The following is a 27,743-nucleotide window of genomic DNA, read 5'->3' as shown; positions in this document are numbered from 1 at the left end:
ATGAGTAGTGACACTGAAATGGAAGTGTTTGGCATAGCCGCTCCTTTCCTCCGGAAGTCAGAAAAGGAGCGGATCGAGGCTCAGAACCAGCCCTTTGATGCCAAAACGTATTGCTTTGTGGTGGACTCAAAGGAAGAATATGCCAAGGGGAAAATCAAGAGTTCTCAGGATGGGAAGGTCACCGTGGAAACCGAGGACAACAGGGTAAGACTCTGTACCCTCCACAGGTTGCTGGCCCTCCACCTGGTCCTTGTGCTTGCCTGGGGTATGCATCTGTCCAACCCCAGCCACTTCCAGATGTGGCTCCAGCACTGGAATGCTGCATATCGTGTAGCCTGGGGCTTCCCAGGTGTCCTCAGAGAAAGCAGAGTGAATACCGGCTTCAGGTTCCAGGGTGGGAATAGAGTCTGGCTGTGGCTGATTAAAACAATTAGTTTTCAGGTATTTTTGTCCATGTTCACTGTAGGCCAGAGGGGCCCAGCTCCACGTGTCCCAAGGGTGTGGAGTTGGGAGTTCAACATGAATGAGTGTTGTTTCACAACACTCTCCTTTGGTAGCCTAGATTTGTCCCAAATTCTTCTAGCCATGGCCATCTAACCAAGGAAGTAAGGAAAATGTGTTAGGGATCCTAGGGGACCACAAGCTCAGTGAAATAGCAGCCTCCTTGTATCATGAAGGGGATGAGCACTGCAGCCCACTACATTCTGGCCCAAGCCATTGTGGGGATGCTGCGAGGAATTCTGGACCTCACTAGTTTCTAAAATCCAGATCGGGAGGATCTGGAAATGTCCCAAGAAAAGTAAAAAGCAAAAAAAAGGGAAGAAGAAAGAAAGAAAGAGAGAAAGAGGGATGGAGGGAGGGAGGGAAGGAAGGAAGGAAAGAAGGAAGGAAGGAAAGAAAGGAAAGAGAAAGAAAGAAAGAAAGAAAGGAAAGAAAGAAAGAAAGAAAGGAAAGAAAGAAGGAAAGAAAAGAAAAGAGACAAGTAAAGGAAATAGTATCATTGGGTTGGGCATAAAGGAAAAAAGGCATTAAAAACCGCCCTGCACGTGAACCCGGGAGGCGGAGCTTGCAGTGAGCCTAGATCGCACCACTGCACTCCAGCCTGGGCGACAGAGCAAGACTTGGTCTCAAAAAAAAAAAAAAAAAAAAAAAAAACCAGAACCGCCCTTCAGTGCTACCAAGCATTGGAGCTCCGAGAAGGTGGCTCTCTGTGTATTTCAGATAAGGAGCTAAGAATGGGCTCCTAACACGTTAGGGAAGGAGGAAGCTAGATACAGTGAATGATAATCTAAGACGAACCTAAGAAACCATCATAGACAACCAGGGCCCATTGGCCAGGATGGTTTGAATGAATCCCTGCTTGAAGGCAGGGAAAAGGCAGGTTTCCCATCCACACTGCCCAGAGACAGAACCAGGAAAACTGACCATTTCAGAGGAGGTTACAGAGAAAAAGGAGGTGAGGATAGGGCAGGGGAGGGGAAGACAAGTTCCCCACCCCCTGTGCCTGAGGTCCTCCAGCTTCCCGAGGTTGTGGGGGTTTCTCCTGCTGAGAGAAGTGCAGATGCTCGGAACCACTGCTCTGCCTCATGGTGCCTTTTGCCTGGCTTACAACACTCTGATCCCAGAAAGGGCAGGAAAGGGGTGGGGAGGGCAGCTGAGGGGCCCTTTCCTAAGCATGCTGGGGCTGGGTGGTGAAGGGGGAAGAGGTGGGCCGGGGGCTGGACAGCTGCTTTCAGAGAGCTCAGAATGTTGACAGTCTGTGGGCACCAGCCTGGCAATCCAATGCCCCTCCCTCATTCTCTTCGGTCCCTGCCTCACGACTGCAGGGGACATACGTGTCATTTTCTCTCAGTAGACAGGAAAGAGCCAGCTGCTGGAGTCAGCTGCTGGAGCTGGATTTTGGTCCAGGCAGTGTTACTGACTGAGCTGAAAGGTTCCTGCTGGCCCTGTTCCCAGCCACCATCACCCATATCCACCCACACAGATCCTCTTTTCTCATTTCTGACATCTGTCTCTCACCTCAGGCCCACTGGGGAGGAAAAAGCCACCTTGAGTAACAGAAACAAACCCCATTCCATCAGTACCACCACAAGCCGCCTCATAGCCTTTCCTCCTCTCGCTGTGAGCTGGGCTTGTTCTAGGGTTCGGCCCTTCCATCTCAGCTCGAGTCTCTTGGTCTCTTGGTGGGGGCAGCAGACAAGATGTGCAGACAGGCCGGGCGTAGTGGCTCACGCCTGTAATCCCAGCACTTTGGGAGGCCGAGGTGGGCAGATCACGAGGTCAGGAGATCGAGACCATCCTGGCTAACACAGTGAAATCCCGTCTCTACTAAAAATACAAAAAATTAGCTGGGCGTGGTGGCAGGTGCCTGTAGTCCCAGCTACTTGGGAGGCTGAGGCAGGAGAGTGGTGTGAACCCGGGAGGCAGAGCTTGCAGTGAGCCGAGATTGCGCCACTGCACTCCAGCCTGGGCGACAAAGCAAGACTCCATCTCAAAAAAAAAAAAAAAAAAAGACGTGCAGACAATCTTAGTGAAGCACTGTGCCTCTTCCTTTTTAGACCCTGGTGGTCAAACCAGAGGATGTGTATGCCATGAACCCCCCCAAGTTCGACAGGATCGAAGACATGGCTATGCTGACGCACCTGAATGAGCCAGCCGTGCTATACAACCTGAAGGACCGTTACACATCCTGGATGATCTATGTCAGCGAGGGCTTTCGCCGTGGTTTCCCTGGGGCATTAGATATGCGGGCGGGGGAGGGCCATGGGATTCTGGAAGATGAGTGCTTGCCTAGCTGATGAACAAAAGACAAAGAGGGAGGAGAAAGAAGGCAAGAAAGCAAGAGGTGGATGCAGCAGGAAGAAGGAAGGTGGGAAAGAGGACCAGGAGCCGGAGAGCGTGGAAGCTGGGGCCAGGCTTGGTCACGGGGCTCTGTGACTTACCAACTGTGGGAGGGTCGCTACTCCCCTTTTTGAGTCTCAGTGCCTCACTATAAATAGGAATGATAGCTTCCCCCCTTTATAAGTTTATCCCAAAGAAACATGAGATAATAATAAAGGTGGCCGGGCATGGTGGCTTACGCCTATAATCCCAGCACTTTGGGAGGGTAAGGCGGGTGGGTCATGAGGTCAAGAGGTCGAGACCATTCTGGCCAACATGGTGAAGCCCTGTCTCTACTAAAATACAAAAATTAGCCAGGTGTGATGGCGTGTACCTGTAGTACCAGCTACTCGGGAGGCTGAGGCAGGAGAATCACTTGAACTTGGGAGGTGGAGGTTGCAGTGAGCCAAGATTGAGCCACTGCACTCCAGCCTGGATGACAGAGCGAGACTACGTCTCAAAAAAATAAATAAATAAAATAACAATAATAATAATAATAATAAAGGCAAGGGGTTTTCCATATGCACATACATACATATACACACATATATGTTTTTCCTCCCACAGACCTACTCGGGCCTCTTCTGTGTCACCGTCAACCCCTACAAGTGGCTGCCGGTGTACAACCCCGAGGTGGTGGAGGGCTACCGAGGCAAAAAGCGCCAGGAGGCCCCGCCCCACATCTTCTCCATCTCTGACAATGCCTATCAGTTCATGCTGACTGGTGAGTCTCCCAGGAGGAAGCATGGGGTGCTGGAGAAGGCACTGCATGAGGCGAGCGGCAGCTGCCCCTTAGTCCCAGGCCGGACCCCATCTGGTGTTTAGCACAGGGAAAGGAGGAAGAAGGAGTCAAAAGAGGCAGAAAGGGGCCATATCATGTAGGGCCTCACATGCCAAGGTGACGAGTTTGGATTTAATGCAAGTTAGAACATGCAAAACGGATATGGATGTTTTCATGGGTCAAAACCAAAGACTGATCATTTTATATAGTTCAGCCTAATACAACAAGAACGATGAGAAGCCACTGGCTGGTTGTTTTTTTTTTTGAGATGGAGTCTTGCTATGTTGACTAGGCTGGAGTGCAGTGGTGTGATCTCGGCTCACCACAACCTCTGCCTCCTGGGTTCAAGCAATTCTCCTGCCTCAGCCTCCCGAGTAGCTGGGACTACAGGTATGCACCACCATGTCCAGCTATTTCTTATATTTTTAATAGAGACGGGGGTCACTATGTTGGCCAGGTTGGTCTCAAACTCCTGACCTCGTGATCTGCCTGCCTCAGCCTCCCAAAGTGCTGGGATTACAGGCATGAGCCACCACACCCGGCTGCCACTGGCTGATTCTGAGTAGAGACTTGACCTCTCTGAGTCTCAGTCTCAAGGAGGCTTTTAATATTGACCCAAGGGTACAGCTGGACAGGAGAAATCAGTACTGGTGATCTGTCCCACAGAATGGTGACTCCGATAAGTAATAATGCATTGTATATTTCAAAATGGCTAAAATAGTATGTTTTAAATGTTTTCTCCACAAAAAAATAAGTATGTGAGGTGACAGATTTGTTAATTAGCTTGATTTAATCATTCTGCCATATAAACATATATCAAATCATCACATTGTACCCTATAAATATATACAAATATTGTTTGTCAATTAAAAATAAAATAAAATAAAAAGCAGATGGAGGCTCTTCAGATTCCCACCTAAAGACTAAACAAAAAATGTAAAGGAAGAGGAATTGTGCTGGCTACTTGAGAGTTGGGTAGAATCGGGAAGCTCTTTTTCTATTGCCATCAACTCTATTTTATTTTTTCCTCTGGCAGATCGTGAAAACCAGTCCATTCTGATCACGTAAGTACCCATGGCATAGAGTGGTTTCATAGCTCCACTGACTCTATTCTGTTCATTAGAAAGTGTTTGGAGCACAGTCTATAATAAAAAGACCAGGCTGGGCATGGTGGCTCACGCCTGTAATCCCAGCACTTTGGGAGGCCGAGACGGGTGGATCACGAGGTCAGGAGATCGAGACCATCCTGGCTAACACGGTGAAACACCGTCTCTACTAAAAATATACAAAAAAATTAGCCGGGTGTGGTGGCGGGCACCTGTAGTCACAGCTACTCAGGAGGCTGAGGCAGGAGAATGGCGTGAACCCAGGAGCCAGAGCTTGCAGTGAGCCGAGATAGCGCCACTGCACTCCAGCCTGGGTGACAGAGCGAGACTCCATCTCAAAATAAAAAAAAAAAAAAGAAAGAAAGAAAGAAAAAATAAAAATAAAATTAAAAGATCAATTTGGGGATGGGGAGGAAGGTCTGCATAAGGCCTCAGAAAAATGGAATTACTCATCCTTGGGTCAACTGAGCAAGTGGCTGTAGCACCTGTGCCCTGGGCCTCTGCCTTCTCAAGTGGTCTATCACATTAGTGTGGTGGGTGTGTGTCAGAGGTGGCTCAGACCATGCCCAGGCCTCAGTATGACATCCTGGAAAGCCTGTTTATACTAACAGACTTGTTTCTTTCTCTCTCTTTTGATCACTCTGCACAGCGGAGAATCCGGGGCAGGAAAGACTGTGAACACCAAACGGGTCATCCAGTACTTTGCAACAATTGCAGCTACTGGGGACCTGGCCAAGAAGAAGGACTCCAAAATGAAGGTATAGATGGGAGAGGAAGGCCTGCTTTGCTTCCACTTTTAACCGTGGTCTTAACGTCAGAATGAGGGGGCCAAATGTCCTCACATTCCCCCGTCTTCAGAGAATGGAGAACAGGCTAGGATTTACTATCTTGAAGGACAGCCAGTCACCTTAGACAACGCAGTGTCGAGTTGGTCTTGTAGGACTAGATCCCGGGATTTCTTAGAAGACAAGGCTCTAGGGCTAAACTTTAAAGGTCAATCTGCAGACGGCTCAGAGAGCTGGTTCTTTTATGGCAGAATCACATATACTAATGTGAGTGACTCACAGCATATCCTGGGCTTTTGAAACAAATGTATTATAGCAGCATGAAATGAATACGGACAACTGACTGGAGAATCAAGGGATTGAAGTGTTAAAGGAATGTTCGGTCAAGAGATCCCCAACTGTAGCGCCAAATATAACAAAATGGCAAAAGTGTTTTGAGTAAGACGTGCTGCTGATTTGGTTGGTCCTCGGATTGGAAAGTCAAGGAGGGTGGGGCTTTATCAGGGCAAGCCAGAGTCACAGAGTGGGTGAGCATTTTTTACTGTCATTTTGTGGCTTAAAAACATGTTTCCTCAGGCTGGGCTCGGTGGCTCACGCCTGCAATCCCAGCGCTTTGGGAGGCCGAGGCGGGTGGATCACCTGAGGTCGGGAGGGAGTTCAAGAACAGCCTGACCAACATGGCGAAACCCCGTCTCTACTAAAAATACAAAATTAGCCGGGCATGGTAGCACAATGCCTGTAGTCCCAGGTACTCGGGAGGCTGAGGCAGGAGAATCACTTGAACCCGGGAGGCGGAGGTTGTGGTGAGCCAAGATTGTGCCATTGCACTCCAGCCTGGGCAACAAGAATGAAACTCCGTTCAGAAAAAAATATATATACATATGTTTCCTCAGGCTGAGCGTAGTGGCTTACGCCTGTAATCCCAGCACTTTGGGAGGCCGAGGCAGGCGGGTCACCTGAGGTCAGGAGTTCGAGACCAGCCTGACCAACATGGAGAAACCCCATCACTAATAAAAATACAAAATTAGCCAGGCATGGTAGCACATGCCTGGAGTCCCAGCTACTTGGGAGGCTGAGACAGGAAAATTGCTTAAACCCGGAAGGCAGAGATTGCAGTGAGCCAAGATCGTGCCATTGCACTGCAGCCTGGTCAACAAGAGTGTAACTCCGTCTCAAAAAAAAAAAGTTTCCTCTTCTTCCCTCAATTTCTTACATTAGGGGACTCTGGAAGATCAAATCATCAGTGCCAATCCCCTGCTGGAGGCCTTCGGGAATGCCAAGACTGTGAGGAATGACAACTCCTCCCGTTTTGTGAGTCTGAGTTTGGTTAAGATGGAATTTGCTTTGTGCTTCAGAAAATAGGCAAGAGCCCTGTCCTCAAAGAGTGTAGAGACCAGAGGTGACAGATGAAGAAAAACAAAACAACCCAAGGAGACCATTTCACATAAAGATAAATTCAGGCCAAGTTCAATGAACAGCGTATGTAAGAGAGGAACTGGGAGCCAGGCTTGCTTTACGCAGGGTGGGCAGGGAAGGTCTCTCTGCGGGGCTGGCACCGGAGCTGAGAGCCGCAGCATGAGAAGGAGCCCAATTTGAAATGACAGGAAGGAGGGGGGATGAAGGAAGGGCAAGGGCAGTCCCTGACGTGGGGAAGGGCCTGGTGCAGTCAGGGCACCTACAGAGGGTCTGTGTGGTTGTAGGGAGGAGGGCAGGGGGCCAGTTCCATGAGATGAGGTGGTAGAGAGAGAGAGACCTGCTCATGTGGGAGCCATATGCCATGAGAAGGAGTTTGGATTCCTTTCGAAATGTAACAGGAAGCTACTGAAGGATTCTATAAGCCAGGGAGTGATATGGTTTGATTTACACCTTGAAACAATCACTCTAGTTGCTTTGTTGACTAGATATGTTGAGGTGGGGGAGGAGCATAGAATAAAAGGGATAAACAAAAGGAAATAAGGAGAAACCCCAAACTGGAAGAAGAAGAAGAAGGGAGAAGAGGAAGGACATCTCTAATTTCAAACTGTAGGGGGTGCTGGGCGCGGTGGCTCACGCCTGTAATCCCAGCACTTTGGGAGGCCGAGGCGGGTGGATCATGAGATCAAGAGATCGAGACCATCCTGGCCAACATGGTGAAACCCCGTCTCTACCAAAAATACAAAAATTAGCCAGGCGTGGTGGCACATGCCTGTAGTCCCAGCTACTCGGGAGGCTGAGGCAGGAGAATCACTTGAACCCGAGAGGCAGAGGTTGCAGTGAGCCGAGATCGCGCCACTGCACTCCAGCCTGACGACAGAGTGAGATTCCATCTCAAAAACATAACAAAACAAAACAAAAATTTTAGGGGGAATAGGCTCCTATTCACATTACCCATGAGATGAATAGGAACTATTGGTCCATGGTAGAATCTGGTCTCCCCCCGAATCCCGCCCCATACAGGGCAAGTTCATCCGAATCCATTTTGGAACCACTGGGAAGCTGGCCTCTGCAGATATTGAAACTTGTAAGTAGATCCATGGGGATTCGATGGCATCTCAGAGTTAACTGGGAACAGTTTGAAAGAGAGTCCTGTGTTTGTGTTCCAGATCTGCTGGAAAAATCAAGAGTCACTTTCCAGCTGAAGGCTGAAAGAAGCTACCACATCTTCTACCAGATTCTTTCTAACAAGAAGCCTGAGCTCATAGGTGAGGAAGTCACCAGTGGGGCTGGCCTTTAGGCAGTTTGACTCTGATCACTAGACCGAGGAGAGTTGTATCTACGTATGACTCTACAGTCAACAGGGAAAGTTTATTTTATTTTATTTATTTATTTTGAGATGGGGTCTCACTCTGATGCCCAGGCTGGAGTGCAGTGGCACGATCACAGCTCACTTGCAATCTTGACCTTGCCGGATTCAAGCAATACTCCAGCCTCAGCCTCCTGAGTGGCTGCAACTACAGGCACATGCCCCCATACCCGGCTACTTTTTGTGTTTTTTGTAGAGATGAGTTTTCACCATGTTGCTCAGGCTGGTCTTGAACTCCTGGGCTCAAGCAATTTGCCCGACTTGGCCTCCCAAAGTTCTGGGATTATAGGCGTGAGCCACTGCACCTTGCCAGGAAAAGTTTATTTTAGAAATGGGATGTGACTATCTGGGCAGTGACATGCCAATTTGAAAAACCTAATCAAATAGAGGGCAACAAGATTAGACCACTCCAGACCAGCTCTGGTTTATAAAAACCTTCTGAGCAACTGAACACCTAACTGTCCTTTGGCGCCCCCTTGTGTTCTGGCACAGAAACAACCTATGGCCAAATGCGACGCCAAAGCAAACACAATAATCAAGCCCAAGCAGGCACTGCACGCTGCCCCTTGTCTGCCCCTCACAGAGGTCTCCGTGCACACAGAGGTCTCTTTGCTCTTTGGCTGTATTTGCTCAGCCTTCTGGTCTCCAGCTTGGCAACAGGCTGCAGCTTTTCAACAGATTTTAGAAAAGGCTATGATTATACCAAACCACCTGGGTTGGCTCTTGTCCTGACCCACACTCAGCTGGTTTTCCCTATTAACTTCTCCCAGCCGACACTGATATGCACCATTAGCGTGCAAGGCAAGGGAATTTAAAGGTTCTCTCTAGGGTCCTTCATCTCCATTGTGTGGGAGACTGAAAAGTCTTGCCTGGACTATATTTTCCATGACAGCCTGAGTATTATGGAGCTGTCTAAAAGATTTTTAATTCTAAGTTCAATTTAGGATCCAGCGGTAAAAGTTCCAGCCCAGGGTGCAGGAGCTCAAGTCCACTGGGTGGGTTTTTTCTTTGCATCTGCGTGACCTCCTGGAACTATTTGTCATTTCAGAGCTGCTGCTTATTACGACCAACCCTTACGACTACCCGTTCATTAGCCAGGGGGAGATCCTGGTGGCCAGCATAGATGATGCGGAGGAGCTGCTGGCTACAGATGTAAGTGGAACCAACAGAAGGGGTGGGTGTTCCTCCTCCATCACCGGGGCCAACTGACTGATGTGCTGCCCTTTCCATGCCAGAGCGCCATTGACATCCTGGGCTTCACCCCAGAAGAGAAATCTGGGCTCTACAAGCTGACGGGAGCCGTGATGCACTATGGGAACATGAAGTTCAAGCAGAAGCAGCGAGAGGAGCAGGCTGAGCCAGATGGCACAGAAGGTACAAAATCAGTGTGACAGGCCACAAACCAGAGCGGGTGGCTGATCCGCTGAGGTCACTTGGTGCTGCTTTTGAAAGCAATTAATCCAGCCAGGCACAGTGGCTCACACCTGTAATCCCAGCACTTTGGGAGGCTGAGGGGGCCAGATCACCTGAGGTCGGGAGTTCAAGACCATCATGGCCAACATGGTGAAACCCCATCTCTACTAAAAAAAAATAGCTGGGCATGCTGGAGCACGCCTGTAATCCCAGCTACTCAGGAGGCTGAGGTACAAGAGTCAGACAGAGTTTTGCTCTGTCGCCCAGGCTAGAGTGCAGTGGCATGATCTCGGCTCACTGCAACCTCTGTCGCCTGGGTTCAAGCGATTCTCCTGCCTCAGCCTCCCGAGTAGCTGGGATTACAGGCACACACCACCGCGCCTGGCTAACTTTTTTGTATTTTTAGTAGAGACGGGGTTTCACCATGTTGGCCAGACTCAAACTCCTGACCTCAAATGATTTGCCTGCCTTGGCATCCCAAAGTGCTGGGATTATGGGTGTGAGCCACTGTGCCCTGCTGGCACGAGAGTTTCTTGAACCCAGGAGGCAGAGGTTGCAGTGCACTGAGATCGCGCCACTGCACTCCAGCCTGGGCAACACAGTGAGACTGTCTCAAAAACAAAACAAAACAAAACAAAATGGATGGAAGCGATTAATCCTTCCATCTGGAGAAGTGAATGACCCTTTCTGGGCCTCAGATGCCCATAGCTATTGTTACCACTCGCTTTTGTTGAATCACTCGAATAGTCTTGTTTCAGATGCAGTGAGGGATGACCAGGGCTTTCTGAGACCCAGCCCTGCCTTTTCTTAAAGTCTGTTATATTCTCTGAGTGACTTAGCTTCCACTGGCCATGTACATGCAGTTTAGCCACAGGGAATGCACAACGTACCAAGATGAACTTAGCCAACCTTTGAAACTTCTGGATGATTTTCAAAGCAGCTCTTCTACTTTTCTAAGCACTGTCCTTGTTTTCTTGCCAGTGGCTGACAAAACAGCCTATCTGATGGGACTGAACTCTTCGGACCTCCTGAAAGCTTTGTGCTTTCCTAGAGTGAAAGTTGGGAATGAGTACGTTACCAAAGGTCAAACTGTGGATCAGGTAACTGCTTCGAGGCCAGGAAAGGGTGCAGGACCCTGCTGGCCACTGCCTTTATACCCACTAGCTGATCTTTCCCCTGATAGGTTCACCATGCTGTGAATGCTCTTTCAAAATCAGTTTATGAAAAGTTGTTCTTGTGGATGGTCACTCGCATTAACCAGCAACTGGATACGAAGCTTCCAAGACAACACTTCATTGGTGTTTTGGACATCGCAGGCTTTGAAATCTTTGAGGTTTGTGTTACTTATATTCATATTTTCATATGGCTTCATATGAGGGAAATTGGTTTCATGATCCTAAAGGGAAGATAGCAAGGTGGCGGCTGTCTTAGTTTCCTGTAAGAAACTAGACGGAGAGTGGATGGAATAGAGGAGCGGTACTTATCAGAAGGGTTTGTATTAGGGTTGTTGCTTTTTTTTTTTTTGAGACTGAGTTTCACCCTGTCACTCAGGCCAGAGTGCAGTGGCACCACCTCTGCTCACTGCAACCTCCACTTCCTGAGTTCAAGTGAACCTCCTGCCTCAGCCTCCTGAGTAGCTGGGATTATAGGCGTGTGCCACCATGCCTGGCTAATTTTTGTATTTTTAGTAAGAGATGGGGTTTCACCATGTTGGCTAGGCTGGTCTTGAACTCCTGACCTCAAGTGATCCATCCGCCTCGGCCTCCAAAAGTGTTGGGATTACAGGCATGAGCCACTGCACCTGGCTGGGTTTGTATTATTTTAAAAGAGGAGAAGATGTCTATCAAGTGGAATTTTAAAGGACATTTTCAAATGGATAAAAGAAAAAAAAAATAAATGCAATCACTGATTTAGGGACTGCCATAAAAGAGATACAGAGAATTTGATAAGTTAATCACGCACTATTTTCTATAAATATCCCACTGGTTCTGTGTTAGACCGTGCATAGCCGCGGCTGGGCATGGTGGCTCATGCCTGTAATCCCAGTACTTTGGGAGGCTGAGGCAGGCAGATTGCAAGGTCAAGAGATCAAGACCATCCTGGTCAACATGGTGAAACCCTGTCTCTATTAAAAATACAAAAATTAGATGGGGGTGGTGGCGTGTGCCTGTAGTTCCAGCCACTCTGGAGGCTGAGGCAGGAGAATCATTTGAACCTGGGAGGCAGAGGTTGCAGTGAGCCAAGATGGTGCCACTGCACTCCAGCCTGGTGACAGAGCAAGACTCCGTCTCAAAAAAAAAAAAAAAAAAAAAAGTGCATAGCCACTCATCAAAGTGTATATTTAGGTTTCCCAGGTACAAGACATACAGGTGAAAAAAACAGATGAGCTTGTAGTCTAGTAGAGAAGAAATAGAAGTCTATATGGCACATTGAAGAGTAAGTACAAAATAAAGTACACAAGAGATGCCCAGACCTTGGGAACTCAGGAGAGGGAGAAACACCTTTTAATTGGAAGTTTACAGAAGACTCCAAGGAGGAGATGTGGTCTGAGGCAGGCCTTGAAGATTGTGACTGTATTTGAAAGTATTAATGTGTTTGACAAGAACCTGGGGCAATGAGGAGGAATGTTGATGGTCTTTGATTTTGAAAGAAGTCTAACTTTTCACATGAACATTATATTTTGTTGTTAGTATAACAGCCTGGAGCAGCTGTGCATCAACTTCACCAACGAGAAACTGCAACAGTTTTTCAACCACCACATGTTCGTGTTGGAGCAGGAGGAGTACAAGAAGGAAGGCATCGAGTGGACGTTCATCGACTTCGGGATGGACCTGGCTGCCTGCATCGAGCTCATTGAGAAGGTATCCAGTTCCATCCCCACCGTAAGCTCTTCTCATAGACTCTTCTGCTCGTTACTGCAGCTCATATTTACCTCTCTGCACTTTGCTTTGCCTTCAATCCAGCCTATGGGCATCTTCTCCATCCTGGAAGAGGAGTGCATGTTCCCCAAGGCAACAGACACCTCCTTCAAGAACAAGCTGTATGACCAGCATCTTGGAAAGTCCAACAACTTCCAGAAGCCCAAGGTGGTCAAAGGCAGGGCTGAGGCCCACTTCTCATTGATCCACTATGCGGGCACCGTGGACTACAGTGTCTCAGGTTGGCTGGAGAAGAACAAGGACCCTCTGAATGAGACCGTGGTCGGGCTGTACCAGAAGTCCTCCAACAGGCTCCTGGCACACCTCTATGCCACGTTTGCCACGGCGGATGGTAAGAGGAGTGTTTTGTGTTCATGTGATTTCCCTCCATTTGTTCCACAGTAACAAAAAACCTTTTAGATGCACCTACAGCACGTGCCCTCCTTTATTGCTTTCAGCTGACAGTGGAAAGAAGAAAGTTGCCAAGAAGAAGGGTTCTTCCTTCCAAACTGTCTCTGCCCTTTTCAGGGTAAGAAAAATACAAGTTTATTTGCTTATGATTGGTTTAAGTCATATCAAAATGAGCAATGTTGAGATTCTAAACTTGATTTGAGAGTAGTAGTGTTGTCTTAATCTGATTACTGTCACTTACTGAGGTGAAGTGACAGATGATAAAATATAATAAATACAGTCTAACCAATGTGGGATGAGAATATCACTATTATCTTATACCAAAGATAGCTGAGTTGGCTGGTCTGAGTTTCCAGCACAAACTCTCCAATTTTCCTAAAGGACACCAGCAATAGACCTCACGCTCCCAGTGGATCCATCACCTGAGTTGATTTCAGAAAGCATTTTGTACTTGGCAAGCCTCTGGCTCACTGGGAGACAAAAGACAATTGTATCAGTTACCAGCCTACACCTCCAGCCATAGGACCATTAAAAGCCTGAGTTAGGCCGGGCACAGTGGCTCACTCCTGTAATCCCAGCACTTTGGGAGGCCGAGGCGGGCAGATCACAAGGTCAGAAGATCAAGACCATCCTGGCTAACACGGTGAAACCCCGTCTCCATTAAAAATACAAAAAATTAGCCGGGCTTGGTGGTACGTGCCTGTAGTCCCAGCTACTCAGGAGGCTGAGGCAGGAGAATTGCTTGAACACAGGAGGTGGAGGTTGCAGTGAGCCGAGATCGAGCCACTGAACTCCAGCATGGGCAACAGAGCGAGACTCTGTCTCAAAAAAAAAAAAAAGACAGAGTTAAATCTAAGTTATCATGAGTTCTAAAGGACTTATGATAAATTTTAAACATAGACCTTATTTTCATTACAATGGATCTCTGTCTTCATAAAAACCTACAGTAGGCTGGCAAATGTCATTTTTTTTTCTCTTAGGAAAACCTGAACAAGCTGATGTCAAATTTAAGAACTACTCACCCTCACTTTGTGCGTTGTATAATTCCCAATGAAACCAAAACTCCAGGTGAGACACCTGCTGGCTTGCTAGGTGGTGCTCAGTTTTTAAGAAATTCTGTGTAAGTCTGATATCTCGCTTCTGTTCCCAGGGGCTATGGAACACAGCCTTGTCCTGCACCAGCTGCGGTGTAATGGTGTCCTGGAGGGCATCCGCATCTGCAGGAAAGGGTTCCCAAACAGGATTCTCTATGGGGATTTTAAACAAAGGTGTGTAATAAACATGTTCTATATGCTTGGGGATGAGATGTACGAACACTGGAATTTGAGAGGGAGAAATATTGGTAATGAAAAGACCCATTTCAAAAGAACAGTTATGGACCTCCATGTAAACTGAACAACCTACCATTTGGCCAAGTTATATATATTTGTTTCTTCCATGTTTTTCTCTGGAATTTATCTGATATATAAAATGGCAGGAAAAGCTCTGGCCGAAGAGTCAAGAGATCTAGATTCTAGACTGCTCTCTAGCAGTGTGACTCCGAGCTAGTTCCCTCATCTCCTGGGACCTTGGCCTTTTGCCTATAGGAAGAGTGGCCTGAACTGCATGCTCTCCAAAGTTTGTGTTTTTGCCAACAGTCTGTGATGATTTCCATGTCTACAATGCAGATACCGAGTGCTGAATGCCAGTGCAATCCCTGAGGGACAATTCATTGACAGCAAGAAAGCCTGTGAAAAGCTTCTGGCATCCATCGATATTGACCACACTCAGTACAAATTTGGACATACCAAGGTAATGCATCAGTCCTGACAGATGCTTGCCTTTCGTCCTCTTGATGCAGCTTCTTCAGGAAACTGACTTGTGTCACCCTTCTGCCCCATAAGGTGTTCTTCAAGGCTGGCTTGCTGGGAACCCTGGAAGAGATGCGGGATGACCGCCTGGCCAAACTAATCACCCGGACACAAGCTGTGTGCAGAGGGTTCCTCATGCGTGTGGAATTCCAGAAGATGGTGCAGAGGAGGTCCAGCAGGGTTTTTGTTCAAACATGAGCTCTTTGGGGAAGGGGAGTCTCTCTCAGAAATAAGCAATGTCTTGTTTTCAGGGAGTCCATCTTCTGCATCCAGTACAACATTCGCTCATTCATGAACGTCAAGCACTGGCCCTGGATGAAACTCTTCTTCAAGATCAAGCCCCTCCTCAAGAGTGCAGAGACCGAGAAAGAGATGGCCACCATGAAGGAAGACTTCCAGAAAACCAAAGATGAACTCGCCAAGTCGGAGGCAAAAAGGAAGGAGCTAGAGGAAAAACTGGTGACTCTTGTCCAAGAGAAGAATGACCTGCAGCTCCAAGTACAAGCTGTATGTGTTTAGCAACCTTTTTTTTTTTTTTAACTCTTCTAGATTTGATTATTTATTTAGAAAAATTGGGTTATTGGTGGGGATTTTTGCTTTTTAGTTGAAATGCTTCATAAAGAACTTCATATATAGCAAAATACTGGAATGTCACAAACCTTATATCATTCAACGAAGGTATTATTTTTTTTTTTAAGGAAAGCGAAAATTTGTTGGATGCTGAGGAAAGATGCGATCAGCTGATCAAAGCCAAATTCCAGCTCGAGGCCAAGATCAAGGAGGTGACAGAGAGAGCTGAAGATGAGGAAGAGATCAATGCTGAGCTGACAGCCAAGAAGAGGAAACTAGAGGATGAATGTTCAGAGCTCAAGAAAGACATTGATGACCTTGAGTTGACCCTGGCCAAGGTTGAGAAGGAGAAGCATGCCACAGAGAACAAGGTATTCTTATTGTAGGTGTGTCTAGCTTGATATAGTCATTGCAAACTAAACTTTAAGCTTATAATTGTTTGCGGATTCTTCTTAGGTTAAAAACCTTACTGAGGAACTCTCTGGGTTAGATGAAACAATTGCAAAGTTAACCAGAGAGAAGAAGGCCCTCCAAGAGGCCCACCAGCAGGCCTTGGATGACCTCCAAGCTGAAGAAGACAAAGTCAATTCTTTGAACAAAACCAAGAGCAAACTGGAACAGCAAGTGGAAGACGTAAGTAAATAATGCTCATCGGGAGTCCTAGAACTCCAGGGTTGGAAGAGCCCTCAAGGGTCCTCTTGCAAAGCATTTGTTCCCAAAAGGAAATGGTGCCTTTTTCAGCTGGAAAGCTCCCTAGAACAAGAAAAGAAGCTCCGCGTAGACCTGGAAAGGAACAAAAGGAAATTGGAAGGAGACTTGAAGCTTGCTCAAGAGTCCATATTAGATCTGGAGAATGACAAGCAACAGCTGGACGAAAGGCTCAAGAAGTATGCCCTTCAACCACTGGCTTCCATTTTGCAAGTTACTGTGTATTTTATCTTCATGCATTCTACATTTCTCTTCACAGGAAAGATTTTGAATATTGTCAACTTCAAAGCAAAGTGGAAGATGAGCAGACACTGGGCCTCCAGTTTCAGAAGAAAATCAAAGAGTTGCAGGTAGGAGCCCTCTGCGTTTCTCTCTTCCATGTGAGGCCACTTACAGTGAGCTGGGTGCTGTCTGCTATAAGTCATTTAGAGAAAGTGGGCACGACTGTGGGGCCACCTGCCTCATGGTTCCCTTTCTGCTAGGCTGGCCTGGCCATGATGAACCGTTTTCCCAAAACATCTGACAAAATCCATAATTAAAGTATTTAAGTTAACAACTAAAAGTTAACATATAGTTGAGCGGAAAATGTTCAGATTTGGTCACTGCAGGAGTAATTACCATGTTGGGGCAGAAAAAAATTCATGTGAAAGGAAATTCGCAATATTCATTGGAGGGGAGTCTAAGACTCAGTTTGTCTAATGGGAAGGGAAACCAGGCCTGTTCTTGACAATCAGAGTCCCCGTGGGGAACCGACTGCCCACGGGGTGAATGGCTGCCCTCCACAGGCTCGAATTGAGGAGCTGGAAGAGGAGATAGAGGCGGAGAGGGCGACCCGCGCGAAGACAGAGAAACAGCGCAGCGACTATGCCCGGGAGCTAGAGGAGCTGAGTGAGCGGCTGGAGGAGGCGGGAGGCGTCACCTCCACGCAGATAGAGCTCAACAAGAAGCGGGAGGCGGAGTTCCTGAAGCTGCGCAGGGACCTGGAGGAGGCCACCCTGCAGCACGAAGCCATGGTGGCCACGCTGAGGAAGAAGCATGCGGATAGTGTGGCCGAGCTTGGGGAGCAGATTGACAACCTGCAGCGGGTCAAGCAGAAGCTGGAGAAGGAGAAGAGCGAGTTCAAGCTGGAGATTGATGACCTCTCCAGCAGCATGGAGAGTGTGTCGAAATCTAAGGTGCTGCGCGGGGTGGGGGCGGCTCAAGGCTTTCCATCAGACAGATTCCGTGGTCATTGAAACCTGACTTTGCCGACTGACTTTGCTCCCCTTTCTGAATCCTTCAGGCAAATCTGGAAAAAATCTGCCGAACCCTGGAGGATCAGTTAAGTGAGGCCAGAGGCAAGAATGAGGAAATTCAGAGGAGCCTGAGCGAGCTGACCACACAGAAGTCTCGTTTGCAGACCGAGGCTGGTGAGCCACGTGCAGAAAACCCGTGGGGCCAAAACCTCCTGGCACCCAATGGGCGCAGCTGGCCAAAACCAAGGGCAGGGTGTGTTTGGGGGAGAATCTCTAGGGAAGCATCTTTTCAGGCGAGAAGAAATTGAAATAACTCATAGAAAGAGCCATTTGAAATAGCCTGAAGGGAGAGAACATTGAGAGTTCAGTAAGAATAACAGAGAAAGAGAAGTAGACCACAATGAGAAATATCATCTCATTCAAACTGAGATATCAAAATATCATCTCAGGGGCTGGGCGTGGTGGCTCACGCCTGTAATCCCAGCACTTTGGGAGGCTGAGGCGGGTGGATCATGAGGTCAGGAGATCAAAACCATCCTGGCCAACACGGTGAAACCCTGTCCCTACTAAAAATACAAAAAATTAGCCAGGCATGATGATGGGTGCGTGTAGTCCCAGCTACTCGGGAGGCTGAGGCAGGAAAATGGCGTGAACCCGGGAGGCGGAGCTTGCAGTGAGCCGAGATTGCGCCACTGCACTCCAGCCTGGGTGACAGAGCGAGACTCCGTCTCAAAAAAACCAAAACAAAACAAAATACATCTCAAACTCTTTCAAAATTAATATAAACTTGCATCAAACAGACTCTGATGGGCAGAAATGAGACTAGAAACTAAGAGCCAGGGCCTTGCTACTTCTTTCTGCACATTAACTCAGATATTCATTGTCTGCATCCAAGTTTTTGAGTATAAAGAGAGAAACATGGCCAGTGTTTAAAGATCCTGGTGTATAATAAAAATACAAGGGAGGCCGGGTGTGGTAGCTCACGCCTGTCAACTCAGCACTTTGGGAGGCCAAGGTGGGTGGATCACCTCAGGTCAGGAGTTCGAGACCAGCCTGGCTGACATGGTGAAACCCCTTCTCTACTAAAAATACAAAAATTAGCGAGGCGTGGTAGCGGGTGCCTGTAATCCCAGCTACTTGGGAGGCTGAGGCAGGAGAATCACTTGAACCCAGGAGGCGGAGGTTGCAGTGAGCCGAGATTGTGCCATTGCACTCCAGCCTGGGCAACAAGAATGAAACCCGTCTCAAAAAAAAAAAAAAAAAAAGTTTAAGGGAATGTTATATGGAATTTTCGCCTAGAAAATGTGGCTTCACCCAGCCCTGGTGCATCCTCACAGGTGAATCCATCCTTGGCTGGCAGTCACAGCCAAGACAATGAAGAAAAGAAGTTTGGGAGCCACTTTTTTTTTTTTTTTTTTTTTAGACGGAGTCTCACTCTCTGTCACCCAGGCTGGAGTGCAATGGCGTGATCTCGGCTCACTGCAAACTCCGCCTCCCGGGTTCAAGCGATTCTCTTGCCTCAGCCTCCCGAGTAGCTGGGACTACAGATGCATGCCACCACACACGGCTAATTTTTGTATTTTTAGTAGAGACAGGGTTTCACTGTGTTGGCCAGGCTGGTCTCGAACTCCTGACCTTGTGATCCGCCTGCCTCGGCCTCCCAAAGTGCTGGGATTACAGGCGTGAGCCACTGCACCCGGCCTATGGTGGCCACTTTTACACTCCTGTTGGGGGATTCACGTCTGGAGTCATAAAGTCCCATTCCATGTTTTTCTCTTACCTCTATGTAAGCATATAAAGTTGAACTTACCCTATTCACCCAAGAGTCTAACTAGAGATATAAAGCTCTAAGTATTTCTCTACATATTTGTTGATAACAAATCAACAAACAGCTGGAAACACCTGCCACTGGGGAGGTCTGATGGGAGTTATTAGGTGCTCCTGGTAACATTTACATTTTCAGTTCTTCTCAATGGATTTTTTTTTTTTGACAGATGTCAATCCCACCTTCCAGTAGTTTACAACAATATCTTTGTTTTTGTTTTTGTTTTTTTTTTTTGAGATGGAGTCTCGCTCTGTCGCTCAGGCTGGAGTGCAGTGGCGCGATCTTGGCTCACTGCAACCTCCACCTCCCAGGTTCCAGCGATTCTCCTGCCTCAGTCTCCCAAGTAGCTGGGACTGCAGGCGTGCACCACCACGCCGGCTAATTTTTGTATTTTTAGTAGAGATGGGGTTTCACCATATTGGCCAGGCTGGTCTCAAACTCCTGACCTTGTGATCCGCCTGCCTCTGCATCCCAAAGTGCTGGGATTACAGGTGTGAGCCACTGCACCTGGCCTACAACAAGACCTTATCAGTTCTGTTTTCAGTTTCCTTTTCATGAACAATATACCTTCTCCCTCAAGAAGAAACCATATCTTATCATTTTCTCTCTCCCCAGATCTTAGCACAGTGCCTTACACATAATAGAAAGTTGGCGAGTGAATGAGTGAATAAATGAAATGAAACAATTTCCTTCTGGACATAGGTGAGCTGAGTCGTCAGCTGGAAGAAAAGGAAAGCATAGTATCCCAACTTTCCAGGAGCAAGCAAGCATTTACCCAGCAAATAGAAGAGCTCAAGAGGCAGCTGGAGGAAGAGAACAAGGTACATCATAGAAGGAAAGCTTCTTTGCTCTTATTTTTAAATATCACCTGCAGGAGGAAAAATAAAAGGCAACTTTATTCAGTAGGTGGTGATAGAAGGGACACACTTGGATTGTATCATGCACCTGGCACTAAATATATCAGGTGCTCTTCTCTTTTTAACTTCTGCAGGCCAAGAACGCCCTGGCGCACGCCCTGCAGTCCTCCCGCCATGACGGTGACCTGCTGCGGGAACAGTATGAGGAGGAGCAGGAAGCCAAGGCCGAGCTGCAGAGGGCGCTGTCCAAGGCCAACAGTGAGGTTGCCCAGTGGAGGACCAAATATGAGACAGACGCCATCCAGCGCACAGAGGAGCTGGAGGAGGCCAAGTGCGCAGCTCTGTTTACTTTTAGAAGAACTACTTGGGAATGAATTCGATGAATTTATTTTTATTACTAGACGTTTCCCCATCTCATGTGTCTTTAAATGCGGTGCTGGGCCATTAGAGGGACCTGGCATTAGCACATTTTATTAAAACAAACAACTTTGATCTTGGTTAGACACAAGGCAAGTTATTGATCCCGGATTTTGAGTAGACAGGAAATTCTCCTGGGCGTATAAAAACACATGGGTATCTGAATCACATAGATCAGTGATTCCAACTTGATGAATAGTGATGTTCAAGTGGATGGAAACTTAAATAACAGCTGCTTCTCTTTCATATTCTTTAAGGAAAAAACTTGCTCAGCGCCTTCAAGATTCCGAGGAACAGGTTGAGGCAGTGAATGCTAAATGTGCTTCACTGGAGAAGACCAAGCAGAGGCTGCAAGGAGAGGTGGAGGATCTGATGGTTGATGTTGAAAGAGCCAATTCTTTGGCCGCCGCTCTGGACAAGAAGCAGAGGAACTTTGACAAGGTGTGGGGTCCGCGGTGTGCTGGGTGAATGCCATGATGTAGGGGATTTCTAGCAGCCGTGGAAGGAGGTGAATGCATCCCGGGCCTGACTCTGCCCTCACCAGCAGTGTGGCCTTGGGCAAGTCCCTGAACTTCACCGGGCTGTAGTTTCCTCATCTGCAAAACAGAATGGGAATGGGCTGGGGGTAGAGGTCCCTTTCAAATGTCGTCCATGGAAACAAACCAATTTCTACAATGTCGTGCAGCCCTAAGCATTTTTCCTTGCTGTACTTCTGGTCTGTCTAAGCTGAGGTCCTATTAGGAGGCTTTCTGGAAGCCCTTCCTTCAAGATGGCAGATAAAGTTGATTAGAACCAATGCTTTAATGAAATATTCAGAAGTACGGAGCCATTTTTGCATTAGGAAAAGGACAATTATGCCCAGCTAATTCCTTCTCGAAGGATCTATTTGCTTTTTCAAGATGGCAATTTTTCCTGACTCATTACCTTGAGTACATTTATGGAACAAAATCTTGATTAGCCCAATAATCGATAACAAGGAGCCAGGCAAGTGATGCCAAGCGTAGCCCTAACTCTGCATTTAATTTAGTTATTTAGTATTTAGTTAGAAACCTAGAGGAGAGCTCAGAAATGGAGAGACCTTCCGTCTGGTGTTTCAGGTGTTGGCAGAGTGGAAGACGAAGTGTGAGGAGAGCCAAGCAGAGCTGGAGGCATCCCTGAAGGAGTCCCGCTCCTTGAGCACTGAGCTCTTCAAACTGAAAAATGCCTACGAGGAAGCCTTAGATCAACTTGAAACTGTGAAACGGGAAAATAAGAACTTAGAGCGTAAGCTATTCGAAACCCTCTGAAACCTCCTCCTTTCATGCTCTATTGCCCGAGAGCATGCTTCCGTGGGTGTGGCTTCATCACTCAGTTTCCTACACAAATGTCTGTTAATGCACATGCAGAAAGTGTTCACCATCTGACGGGTTACGTTTTAGCCTCTCTCTATACAATATCTTATCTCTAGGAAACAGGAAACCTTAGGATTATAATAAACCAGGTAAAAAGCATTGAGTCAATGCTTTGCATGTCTGGAAACCCACGCAGAGGCGCTCATATGCAATTGAAACTTACTTCTTTACAGAGGAGATAGCAGATCTCACAGAACAAATTGCTGAAAATGGCAAAACCATCCATGAACTGGAGAAATCAAGAAAGCAGATTGAGCTGGAAAAGGCTGATATCCAGCTAGCTCTCGAGGAAGCAGAGGTGAGTGCTGGGAGGCAGGCGCAGGCGCAGACGCAGCCATGGTGAGCCGCGGCGAGAGGCTAGCTGCTCCGCGCTGTGTCTTCATTTTTGCCTTTGTCAAATCACAGTCCTAATGCCTGCTGCTTTCCTGTCACACAGCAAAACTGTGAGGCTGAATAATATCTGTGAATTATCTTAAATTTATTGGAGAAGACTGTCATATTAAATAGGCCTAAAGACGAGATTTTACAAAATATTAGATGAATTAAAAATATCTAGAAAATGCTTTATTCCCCTAAGAAATATGATTTAAACATTATTATTGGTTGATAGTATAATCAAAACCAAAAAGCAATGAAACATAGTTTTATTTCTGCCCTGAAGATAAATCTGGGACTTTTTTTTTTTTTTTTTTGAGACGGAATTTCGTTCTTGTTGCCCAGGCTGGAGTGCAGTGGTGCAATCTCGGCTCACTGCAACCTCTGCCTCCTGGGTTCAAGTGATTCTCCTGCTTCAGCCTCCCAGGTAGCTGGGATTACAGGCAGGCACCACCATACCTGGCTAATTTTTGTATTTTTAGTAGATACAGGGTTTCACTATGTTGGTCAGGCTGGTCTCGAACTCCTGACCTCAGGTGATCTGCCTGCCTCGGCCTCCCAAAGTGCTGGGATTACAGGCATGAGCCACTAAGCCCGGCCAAATTTGGAACTTTTAAAAAGTGAATTGTGAATATTGTAGGATTAGATTTAGGACTATTCCACTGAAGCTTTGTTACCTTGCAGGGAAGTGGAGCCGGCTCCATCCCATCACGGACACTATTTGATTTACTTCTGTTTCTTAAAGGCTGCTCTTGAGCATGAAGAAGCCAAGATCCTCCGAATCCAGCTTGAATTGACACAAGTGAAATCAGAAATTGATAGAAAGATCGCCGAGAAGGATGAAGAGATCGAGCAGCTGAAGAGGAACTACCAGAGAACAGTGGAAACCATGCAGAGTGCCCTGGACGCCGAGGTGCGGAGCAGGAATGAAGCCATCCGGCTCAAGAAGAAGATGGAGGGGGACCTGAATGAAATCGAGATCCAGCTGAGCCACGCCAACCGCCAGGCGGCAGAGACCCTCAAACACCTCAGGAGTGTCCAGGGACAGCTGAAGGTTTGAGAGAACCCATCGGGGAAAAGCCTCTCTCGTCCTCACACACTCAGAAATGTAGGCTGGGCACAGTGGTGCACGCCTGTAGTCCCAGCGCTCTGGGAGACTGAGGCAAGAGACTCACTTGAGCCCAGGAATTTGAAACCAGCCTGGGCAATATAGCGAAACCTTATCTCTACAAAAAAATTAAAAATTAGCTAGGCATGGTGGCACAAGCCTGTGGTCTCAGCTACTTGGGAGGCTGAGATGGGAGGATTGCTTTCCAGGAGGCAGAGATTACAGTGAGCTGAGATCACGCAACTGCACACCAGCTTGGGTGACAGAACAAGACCTTGTCTCAAAACAAAAACAAAACAAACAAACAAAAAAACAAAACAAAAACAAACAAAAACTCAGAGATGTAGATGAGGCTCGTGGTCCTAATGCCTCAACTTCAAATAGAATGTTCCTTTTTCTCTGGCTAGGATACGCAGCTCCACCTGGATGATGCCCTCCGGGGCCAGGAGGACCTGAAGGAGCAGCTGGCGATCGTGGAGCGCAGAGCCAACCTGCTGCAGGCCGAGGTGGAGGAGCTGCGGGCCACTCTGGAGCAGACGGAGAGGGCCCGGAAACTGGCGGAACAGGAGCTCCTGGACTCCAACGAGAGGGTGCAGCTGCTGCACACCCAGGTGAGGGCAGGGAGAGGAACACAGGCGAGGTTCCAGCCTCAGACGCACCTGGTTAACAGCCCTCCTCTTGCCCTAGAACACCAGCCTCATCCACACCAAGAAGAAGCTGGAGACAGACCTCATGCAGCTCCAGAGTGAGGTAGAAGATGCCAGCAGGGATGCAAGGAACGCTGAGGAGAAGGCCAAGAAGGCCATCACGGACGTAAGGCGTCTCCTTCCTTCTGCCCTCGGGCTGCCAGGATTGCATTGCATTAAAGCCCTCACATAGTTAGACAGGTGCGGTCTCCCCCAGCCACACCTGGTGCACATTCTGCTCCCCGAGCGCTTCCATCTCCGCTCAAAACTCCCCTGTTCCCTCCTGCACTTTAGAAGAAGGGCATAAGAAAAAAAGGCAGGAAGGGATTATATCCTAGTAGTTCTGCCTGTGAAGAGGTGTGCACGTCTTTCCTTCAACATCTGACTTATTCCAAATATGAAAACAAGAACCTGAGGAGTCAATATCCCACACATTTCTCCCTGGGTCTCCGAGGCTTTCTCCCAGCGGCCCACCGCGCTCATGGCGCCACCTGCTGCCCGGCGGGAGAACTTTACCTTGAAGCGATTTTGCTGTCCCTGTACAGCCTTAATTCTCCAGTGGCACTTCCCTTAATCTCACTATCCCCAAATCTATAAGGCTGGGTATCCCGTCAGACTACTCCAAGTCTCAAGCTCCTTTGAAAATATATATTGGTGATAATGAAAAAAAGAATTTCCCTGGGGCAGGGGAGGGTTTCAAAGGAGGCCAGCTTAAGAAAGGGAAGAAACTGTTTCCCAGCCTGTCCCTAAAGTTCTCATTGCCTCATTGATTAGGTTATTTTATCTACTGCGTGTAGCTCTGGCCCTCTTCCAGGGTGGCACAGTGTGCTTCATCACAGTCTCACCTGTTGTCCTTTTTCTTTCTTTCTTTCTTCCCCCACCCCCGAGATGGAGTTTCACTCTTATTGACCAGGCTGGAGTGCAATGGCGAGATCTCGGCTCACTGCAACCTCCTCCTCCTGGGTTCAAGCAACTCTCCTGCCTCAGCCTCCGGAGTAGCTGGGAATACAGGCACCTGCCACCACGCCCAGCTAATTTTTTGTATTTTTAGTAGAGATGGGGTTTCACCATGTTGAGCAGGCTGGTCTTGAACTCCTGACCTCAGGTGATCCACCCGCCTTGGCCTCCCAAAGTGCTGGGATTACAGGCGTGAGCCACCGTGCCTGTCCTGTCCTTTTTCTTTAGCATGGTCTCTGGTCCTCTGAGGTCCCCAGGTTTTGACAGTTCCGAGGCACTGGAGCTTCCTCTGCATCCTAGCGAGTCCCATGTGCTTTTCAGGCTGCCATGATGGCGGAGGAGCTAAAGAAGGAGCAGGACACCAGCGCCCACCTGGAGCGGATGAAGAAGAACCTGGAACAGACCGTGAAGGACCTGCAGCACCGTCTAGATGAGGCTGAGCAGCTGGCCCTGAAGGGCGGGAAGAAGCAGATCCAGAAACTGGAGACCAGGGTGTGTGCAGGAGGAACTCCGCCTGCGCCGAGCTTTCCAGTCTCCCAGTCACGCTCCAGCCCCAGACTAATTTCCCCACCCTCTCCCCCAGATCCGAGAGCTGGAGTTTGAGCTTGAGGCGGAGCAGAAGAAGAACACAGAGTCTGTTAAGGGCCTGAGGAAGTATGAGCGGAGGGTCAAGGAGCTGACGTACCAGGTAAGTGGAAAGCAAACGCCATGATCGTGTCCTCTGTGACTTGCAGATTCTCTACCAAACTACAGGAAGAAACACTTTAGCCCAGAAAGCTGCCCATGCCGTGTGCAAATCTGCCCCCTCCTCTCCAGTAACATTCCCACTTTCTCATTCTTAGAGTGAAGAGGACAGGAAGAATGTGCTGAGATTGCAGGATCTGGTGGATAAACTGCAAGTAAAAGTCAAGTCCTACAAGAGGCAGGCGGAGGAGGCTGTAAGTGAGATAGGTGCTGACTGCTGCAGGCAGACCGGGCTGTTTCCCGTGGTGAGTTCTGAGAGAGGCGTGTGCTGATCTAACCTGCCTGGGCTCTTTGGTTTTAGGATGAACAAGCCAATGCTCATCTCACCAAATTCCGAAAGGCTCAGCATGAGCTGGAGGAGGCCGAGGAACGTGCGGATATCGCAGAATCTCAAGTGAACAAGCTCCGCGCTAAGACTCGAGACTTCACCTCCAGCAGGGTGAGTCGCTGAGCTGGAAAGAGCCCCCCCAGGGACTGTAGAAACTTCTTAGCTGGAAGGAACCTCAGAGAACCCTTTACTTTAGAGCTGGGGAGTCTCAGGCTCAGGAAGAGAAAGTGCTTAAAGTCACTTAGCTGACTGGACCCTCGCTAGAATCCAGGTCTGTGAGTCACAATAAAAACCGCCATCCTGTACATATACACCATGGAATACTATGCAGCCATAAAAAAGAATGATATCATGTCCTTTGCAGGGACATGGATGAAGCTGGAAGCCATCATTCTCAGCAAACTAACACAGAAACAGAAAACCAAATACCACATGTTCTCACTCATAAGTGGGAGTTGAACAGTGAGAACACATGGACACAGGGAGGGGAACATCACACACCAGGGCCTGTCGGGGGGGTGGAGGCAGCAAGGGGAGGGAGAGCATTAGGACAAATAGCTAATGCACGTGGGGCTTAAAACCTAGATGATAGGTTGATAGGTGCAGCAAACCACCATGGCACATGTATACCTGTGTAACAAACCTGCACGTTCTGCACATGTATCCCAACAAAACAAAACAAACCGCCATCCTGAAAAGGAGCCAGCGGGTCCCTCTGAGCTCTTTCACGCGCCCCCTGCTGGTAACAAAAGGCTGCTGCAGGAGCCCCCTCCAGAGCCCGCTGAACACACAGCATCCAACAGTAGGTCGCTGGCTGTCCAGCGTTCAGGGCTTGCTCTTTCGGAGGGCCAGTTTCTCAGGCTATGGGGTGACTTCATGTGTGCAATCGTGCATTTTCCCAAGGTCCAAAAAATATCCTGTGTCCCACTGAAGTAGGCAAGCAACTCTCTGATGCCAGCCGGCAGAAGTGGTGGGCGGGAATGTGTCTCTGCCACCCGACTTGACTCCAGGTGCCTACTTTCTTCGTAGATGGTGGTCCACGAGAGTGAAGAGTGAGCCAGCCCTTCTGGAGCAGGACAGAAGATATGCAAAATGTATATTTTCTTGGTTCCTGACCATTGATACTCAATGTCCATGTGACTCTTTTTCACATGCGATAAACTTTGCTTTGTTTCAATCTGGGGCTGCTTTGCTGTATTTGTTTTCCTCTTCCCCATGCAGAAATGGTTCCTAGTTTGATGGTTTGTATGCTCAGAGGTGAAAGCCTTGTAAGCAGATAGCTCGGTAAATTCAACTGGTGTGTGCATGTGCGGAGGGAGAGATGGCTTTTGGCTTAAATCAAAAAGAAAAAAAAAAAAAAAAACTTCCGGGTTAACCTTTGCTTTGGTGGGGAATGGGAGGGAGAGCTTTTCAAAAGAGTCATCTCTTCATATGACATGAAGGAAACACAAAGGTAGGCTCATGAAAAGCCCTTGTCTTGAGTTGAATAGGGTTATAAAGCAAAGGCCCACATTCCCCTTCTTTACATTCTACTGGGGAAATACATCTGAAATCTAGTAAATATTTGTTGGGCAGCTGTTCATGTCAGCACTGTGCTATCAAAAATACACAAATGA

At 48.0% G+C, this 27,743-nt stretch overlaps 1 protein-coding gene across 1 annotated transcript; it reads left to right on the top strand.

Annotated features, from left to right (window-relative positions):
- On the top strand, positions 1-27,304 carry MYH3 (myosin heavy chain 3). Its single transcript, XM_002827037.5, has 39 exons — positions 1-204; positions 2,559-2,702; positions 3,448-3,604; positions 4,698-4,725; positions 5,417-5,525; positions 6,771-6,863; positions 7,989-8,052; positions 8,135-8,233; positions 9,383-9,486; positions 9,570-9,708; positions 10,729-10,847; positions 10,931-11,080; positions 12,438-12,608; positions 12,711-13,017; positions 13,124-13,194; positions 14,057-14,144; positions 14,227-14,344; positions 14,744-14,867; positions 14,960-15,096; positions 15,178-15,433; positions 15,625-15,867; positions 15,953-16,129; positions 16,238-16,383; positions 16,464-16,554; positions 16,990-17,379; positions 17,487-17,613; positions 19,967-20,085; positions 20,256-20,452; positions 20,796-20,979; positions 21,636-21,801; positions 22,103-22,227; positions 23,050-23,358; positions 23,820-24,023; positions 24,100-24,225; positions 25,377-25,547; positions 25,639-25,743; positions 25,898-25,993; positions 26,101-26,238; positions 27,157-27,304. Exons 1-39 carry the CDS (start codon positions 1-3, stop codon positions 27,181-27,183), a joined length of 5,823 nt encoding a protein of 1,940 aa, XP_002827083.2. The 3' UTR covers positions 27,184-27,304.
- The last annotated feature ends 439 nt before the right edge of the window (positions 27,305-27,743 follow it).

The sequence above is a fragment of the Pongo abelii genome, chromosome 19, assembly GCF_028885655.2.
Source record: "Pongo abelii isolate AG06213 chromosome 19, NHGRI_mPonAbe1-v2.0_pri, whole genome shotgun sequence".
Lineage (NCBI taxonomy): Eukaryota > Metazoa > Chordata > Mammalia > Primates > Hominidae > Pongo > Pongo abelii.
The sequence above is the reverse complement of the archived record's forward strand: the minus strand, read 5'-3'. Positions and strand labels throughout refer to the sequence as shown.